The 7,241-nt window shown below is 33.2% G+C and overlaps 1 protein-coding gene across 3 annotated transcripts in view; it reads left to right on the forward strand.

The window, feature by feature from the left end:
- The window catches only part of Ttc21b (tetratricopeptide repeat domain 21B), a 69,755-nt gene extending 62,751 nt beyond the window's left edge, over positions 1 to 7,004 (forward strand). The window contains exons 27-29 of one of the 3 annotated variants that reach the window (XM_076865822.2): positions 753 to 873; positions 4,751 to 4,818; positions 6,538 to 7,004. In XM_076865822.2, the coding sequence (XP_076721937.2) occupies positions 753 to 873; positions 4,751 to 4,818; positions 6,538 to 6,615 (267 nt within the window). In that variant the 3' untranslated portion in view covers positions 6,616 to 7,004. Of the gene's footprint in view, positions 1 to 752; positions 874 to 4,750; positions 4,924 to 6,537 lie in introns of those variants that run through there. The other 2 variants (XM_076865824.2, XM_077110246.1) reach the window with 2 other exon arrangements.
- The last annotated feature ends 237 nt before the right edge of the window (positions 7,005 to 7,241 follow it).

Raw genomic sequence — 7,241 nt, forward strand, 5'->3', positions numbered from 1 at the left:
ATGCATGCATGCCCATGTTTATAGCAGCACAATTCACAACAGCAAACTATGGAACCAGCCTAGGGGTCCATCAATGGATGAATAGATAAAAGAAAATGAGGTACATATTCAAAATGGAGTTTTGTTCAGCCATAAAGAAAAATGAAATTATGGCATTTTCAGGAAAATGGATGGAACTAGAGGCCATCATGTTAAGCAAAATAAGTCAAACTCAGAGGTCCAGGGTCATATGTTTTCTCTCATGGGCAAAAACTAGAAAGGAAAAAGGAAAAGGAAGGTAAGGTGGATCTCCTAAAAACCAGACAGAGACCAGTAGAGGAAAGGGATAAAGGGATCGGAAAAGGGGAAGGAGGAGGAACGTGCTGGGGAGTGATATTGGGCAAGTCATATTGTGTGCATGTACAAATATGTAACAAAAAGATCCTATCAATATGTACAACTATCATTCACAAGTAAAAAATGTGGAAAAAGAAGAAAAAAAAATAATGTACATGTATATTCATAAAATATACATACCCTGATATATTTTTCTGATTTTGTTTTTAAAATTCTCATTCTGAAAGATGTGGGATGGGGATTTGGCATCAGAATATCTTAAGTTCCATTATGTAATTGCATAGTTGAGGCTGAAAGCCTTGTTTTATGTACCATTTAAATGGGTTATTATGATTGATCTCTACACTCATAAACATCTCATGAAATCTTAGTGGTTTCAGGTTTAATCTATTAATGTATCTTTCATTTTTCTTTAGTCTTGCTGCAAAGCTTATGAATACATGGGATATATTATGGAAAAAGAGCAAGGATATACAGATGCTGCCTTAAACTATGAGATTGCATGGAAACGTGGCAATCAGACAAATCCAGCAGTAGGTGAGTTTACAAAATAGGCACTAGATTTTCACTGGAAAACTCCTTTATTTATAAATCTTCATTTAAGTACAATGGAGGTTTTTTTGTTTGTTTTGTTTTGTTTTTCAGAACAAAATATACCAAGAGCCGACTTTCATTGTCAATCTTTCTGAGAATATATTTTGTATTTATAATAAATTATTATCTTCAGATAACTAGTTAAGTAGAATTTCTTGAGGTCCAAACTTGTACTTAGTCATCATAGAGGACATTTAGTCTAATTTTACCCTTTTCTCTTCTTTAAATCTCTGCTATTTTGAAAACAGTAATGCTGTGCCCCCTCCCCCAAAAAAAGTGTCCCATTATCAATCGGTTAGGCAAACATTGCATTTAATCAAGCCATCCATGTTTCTTGACTATAGTTATTCTCAAAGCCTTTAAACATGCATGTGCATTGTAACAGATATCACAGAAATGCCATATTTCCCACAGTTATTTGCCCATAAGATGTTGCTTTTCTTCTGAGAAACATCATTTAGCTCCAGCATTTGTATAGTGTTTATTTGAGGAATGATAGTCTACTATGAGAAATATCTGAAATATACTTAGTGACTAACCTAATCCTGCATTGTGAGGGAGCTTAGCCCACGCTGTCCTTTTTGTTCTTAGTGACCTAGAATATGTTTCATTCAAATTGCCCAGATCTATTCTCTGGAACAATCCGTAATCCTTTCCCTCTAACCTGTAACAACCCTTTAGTTGGAAACTTCGTCATGTCTCTCCTAAGGCTCCTCTCCAAACCATGATCAATTACTTGTCCACTGACTTGATTTTAAGTCTTACCTTCCTCGTTTCTGTCCTTTCAAAGCTCTAAAATAATATTACCAAATTATTCTTTGAAACACTTGTGAAGAAGAAAAAGGAGAAGGAGAAGGAGGGGAGGGTTGAAGAGGAAGAGGAGGAGGAAGTGGAGGAGGAGGAGGAAAACTGAGATTTAGAGGATGGGTTGTGGAAAATGCTGTTTGATTTGCACATACCCCTCTGACTTATTGTGTCATAAATGAACTTGTTCTCAAATCTAATTTTTCTAGTTGTGGTATGGTGAAGGTATGTTTTTCTTCTGATTAGGCATTTTCTAGCTGCTAATTCAACCCAACATGGCATCAGTGTTTTGGGCAACCATGTTGCAGTGTCTAATTTGTGGTCTTGTCATCCTCACACAAACTGCCATTCGTTCAGGTCTTCCTTCACTTTGTATTTTTTCTGGGGTCTGGTCTTTTTATTAGATTTGCATAAAGCAGATAATGATTTTTACAGTATTTTTCATTCCCAGATAATATGTATCTTACAAAATAGTTTGCAAAATAAGAACTTTTTAAATATCCTTAAAACATGTGATTTTGACATATTATTCCAACAGAGGGATTGCATCTAGCAGTTTAATTATTTATCTAATTCTGTTCCTTGAAAAGCTTCAGTAAATACAGAGAATCCAACTCACTGTCTTTTTCACTGCATTGTGTTTTGTTGACGATTGTTATTTGTTCTTCCAGCTTTGCTTTAGTGTGTTTTCTCATAAACTCTCAATTTATTCTTTAGGTTCTTCCTTATGATTGGTATTGCTTTCAGTACTCCAAACACCTGTTCATATGAACAATGTATTTCATTTTTTCAGTTATCAAGAAACCTTTAAAATCTTGTTTATCCTCTTTCCATAGATTTCAGAATTGATTATTATTACTGTGAAAGGCAACAACAGGATGAATAGGATTTGTGTGGTTGTAGTAATCATATTTACACACACGTTTATATAGAGATAGACAGAGACTGAGAAAGAGAGAGAAAGGGGAAATATTTAGTTGGTAGAGTGCTTGCCTAGCATGCACAAAGCCCTGGGTTCAATCCCTAGTACCACCACCCACCCACGCCAAAAAAAGGGGGAAATATTATATATTGTATATTATATACACATATTTGTATAAAATGTTATGCATCTTATATTGACATATACAATAAGAACATTTTTTAAAAGGAAAAAGAAAGGACACGAGGAACTGAGAGATGCTCAACTATGTTGTTTTCTGTGCTGTTCTTTTCTCCAGATGTCACATAGTTGAGTTCTTATGTATTTGACAGGTGTAATGCAGCTGCATTGTACACCTTCCTTGTTCCTTGTTCTTTCTAATCCTTTATTTCCTGAAACGTTTTCGCACTAGATGATCTATCAAGTTTTCTTCCAAAGTTAAGACTCTGTAATTATAATTCAGTGCTTTTACAGGAAAAAAATGTTAATATTTATGTGGTACTTTAAAAATATTAAGTGTTTTATAATAAGTGTACCAGTTGAATTTTAAAATTATTCTAAGAGAAGGAGGAGTTGTTTTCCCCATTTTATGGATGAGGAAACTTGAAACTGGCAGCTCAAGCAATTTGTCTAAAGCTAGTCAGAGGCCACAAACTAAAACTTAAATTACCATGTAAATGATGGTTGGTATGACATCTTAAATTGATTTCCTTTTAAATGTCACTGTGTATTAGTTCATTTTAGGATTATTTGATAATAACTTTGAGTTTACTTCTTTGAAACTTCTTGTTTTCATATGTGGCAGTATTGTGTGTATGAGGGGCGGTGTATGTGTGAATTTAAGATATGTGCATGACATATTGAATTTTAGTTCATTCCTATTTCTTTTTACAACTGTATGATTATATTAACCAGGAATTCTTTTCAAATGTTTGTTTGAAATTTTATAAATTATATTGATATTTTTGTTAAGAGACATGAGCAGCATTTATATTTCCTGCTTCATATTTCAAAGATGTAAAGTGATATATTTATGATTACTTATTATTTTACAGTGTTTTATATCTTACTTACCAAGTACATAGCTACTGTTAGTTATCCTCTCATTAGTTTTCTTATTTTTATAGCATTGTTACAGAACAGCAACAACCATTTAAGAATGCCTTAAAGCTTTCTACTAATTTGTCCACAATAAAAGACAAACATTTTTTTCTTTTTTCTCCAGAATTTTTTGTCAGTGCCTTGTAGTTATAGTTGTAGTTGGTGGAATGTGTTGTTTCATATTTGTACATGCACACAACATAATTGGGTCAGTTTCATTCCTCAGTATCGGTGATTATAATAATTCTCACTAATCATGGATGTGGAACATATGATGACTAATCCCCCACTCCTCTGTATTGCTCACCAGCATGGTTTTCTCACCATGTTCTCTGAGATTATTTGGCTTCTATGTGTCTTACCACTGTTTTAACTGAAAGTGTTCTCGATTCCCAGCCTGCCTTAATTTATACTTCATCCTTCAGATTTGAAACATCCCCTGGCACCTCTTCCTCCTTGGTTCAACTGCCTTATTATAACTCTTGACTTGGATCTTGACTTCATAACACTTATCTCAGTTTAGAAATTATTGATTTACTTATTTAAACAATGTAGTTTCTCTTCTAATAGAATTTAAAATTCCTTACTCTAGGAGTGTTCAGTGAGTCTACACTATATAAATGAATAACTATGATAAGTTTCTGCTCTAACCTGAAATAAATAAGACTTTTCTAGTAAGGAATGGAAATACAACTTGTGGGATGTTGGTCTTCTCACCCCACAGTATATTCACTGTTGTCCATTTTTCTAGCTGTGCCTTCTTTTCTTCTTGCTCTTCTTTCATTTCATTCCCCCTTCTATCATTATATCACTTCTCTGTAAGGTATTCCGTCACCCCTTCATCAGGACTTCTCTAATAAGTAAGCAAACAGAGAAGGAGGCACACACACACACACACACACACACACACACACACACAAGTAATGCTAGCAATATTCATATCACTATGCTTTTTTTCTGTGTTTGTGTGTGTGTGTGTGTGTTTCTTAACAGGATACAAACTGGCATTTAATTATTTAAAAGCGAAAAGATATGTGGATGCAATTGACATATGTCACCAGGTAAACAAATTTAGATTTCTTGATTTTTTTTTTTTTTTAAGATTCAAAGCTTCCTACTTTTATTGTGATCTCAAGCTATACTAGAATAGAAGTAGAGGCAGGCTGGTGGAGCATACCTGTAATCTCAGCACCTTGGGAAGCTGAGGCTGTAACTTTGTGGTTAATTGCCCCTGGGTTCAATCCCTAGTACGAAAAAATAAAAAGAAAAAAAGAAAGAATATAAATAGAGAATGTAGTCTTTTAGTTAAATGACTTATTAAATATATTTTGGAGAGATTCTCATTTAAAATTTAGAAAATAATAAAGATTACATGTGTTTTTAATTGGGTCTCAAATAGTAAAATGTTTGTGTCAATTTAAAGACAGGCTAGTGGAAGAAACGTTAAATGAAGCTGAAGTTGGAAGATATTTGAAGGTAGTATAGATTCTCTGGGTCATTGTTCTAAGTTGAAGTTCCTGTGAATGTGTGTAAATCTGTGTATTAGAGAATTCACATTTATAAACTAGGAATGATAGGTATGCTCTAAGTTACAAGTTATATAATTACAGTTCTGTAATTCATTCCCTACTAAAATGACAAATATGCAAATTTCACTTTTAGAAGTCCCAGAGTTCTTTGTACATACATTGCCCCTTTGATTTTCTATGTAAGCCATTTTATTAAACATTGCAAACAGCTCCAAGAAAAGTTCCTTAGAAAAAGTTTTTTGTTTTTTAATTTTTGATGTCCCTTATCTGAAAGCTGTGTATCAGCATCATTTTAGTAAATACTTGGCCTTGAGGCTTGTGTTTAATTACTGAGCCTATACTTCAGTGTTCCTCATTAGGGTTAAGGTTGTACATTAAAGTTATACATTGGAATTATTCATGGAGTTATCTTTTTTAAAACATTAATATCTCACCTGAGTATGGTAGCACAGATTTAATCCTTGCTACTCAGAAAGCTGAGGCAAGAAGATCTCAAGTTAAAGACCAGCTGGGCAAATTACAAAAGTACTTTAAATTATGGGTACATAATTGTTTTCTGCAACTCATCTATTAAAGAAGCAGTTATCTTTGTCTCAAAAAAAAGATATTAAAAAGACTGGGATATGGGGCTGGGATTGTGGCTCAGAGGTAGAATGCACGACAAGCACACACGAGGCCCTGGGTTCAATCCTCAGCACCACATAAAAATAAAATAAAATAAAGATAAGTAAAAAATAAATATTAAAAAAAAAGAGTAGGATATAGCTTAGTGGTGGAGCACCACTAAGTCAGTCCCTAGTATCATTGGGGCAAAATGAGTATCTCCTCATTTTTTGGACTCAGCCTGGAAATCTGTATATTTCAAAATCACTCCAGGTAAATTTGACATATGCTCCTGGTTAAAAATCACTCTCCAACAGTTTATCAAATACCATGAGTAGCTAAATTACCAAAGTACTTTAAATCATTGGTACATAATTGTTTTCTACAACTCATCTATTAAGGAAGCAGTTATCTTTGTTAAATTTCCGCATGTGGTTTTCATATGTTTTCTCTTGTTCTCATCTATTAATGAGAACATCTATAAATGAGTCATCATATTACATCTAAGATGTCACCCTCCAAAAGTGTTGTAGTCACAGTATTAATACAATGAAATTTCAACTGTAAATGCTCCTTTATAGGAAGTTTTATAGCTCCTTAGTTCTCAATAGTCAATTACAAGTTCTTTTGCTTTTTTTCTTTTTACAGGTTCTTGAAGCATATCCATCTTATCCAAAAATCAGAAAGGATATTCTTGATAAGGCCCGCTCATCTTTAAGACCTTGAAAATAATAATTTTAGCTTACTTTGTTAAACAGGAAATGAAGTAGCTCAAATTTTTAGTTCTTCCAGTTCAAAATAGGTTGAGCTAATGCTTTGGAACAGAAGCATACTTTTCTTTCTCCAGCAGAGGCTGCTGCTGTATGTAAATAGAAGCCCGTATCAACTTGCTATTTTCTAATGGAGAAGTTGAATGAGAACTGGTCTGTTTCATTCTCTTTTAATTAGGTGTGGATTTGGTAATTCTGTAGTATAGACTATAACTTGTTTCTATAAAAAATATTTTTTGTTAAACTCTAGTTAGTGTCCTGTATCTTTTCTAAGGAGTGTTAGTAATGGGAAGTGTATTTAAAATGCCTTGTAATCTGTTAAAAAAATTTTGTTATATTTCATATCTCAAAGGCTTGTAGATAATTTATGAAAAAAACAATGTATATTTTAAATATATATTTTTAATAAAGATTTTATAAATATATGGCTTACATTGTTCTTGGAACTCAAGATACACATTAAGTTTTGCAAAATCAGGATAAGCTCCCTATGAAGTTTGCACTGTTAAGGTTAAGATAGGAGAAAATGAGACTTTCTTAGAAAACCTTTTCTGGAAAAGTATAAAGAGTGAATTTTCCTCC

This window comes from Callospermophilus lateralis, chromosome 9 (genome assembly GCF_048772815.1).
Source record: "Callospermophilus lateralis isolate mCalLat2 chromosome 9, mCalLat2.hap1, whole genome shotgun sequence".
Classification (NCBI taxonomy): Eukaryota; Metazoa; Chordata; class Mammalia; order Rodentia; family Sciuridae; genus Callospermophilus; species Callospermophilus lateralis.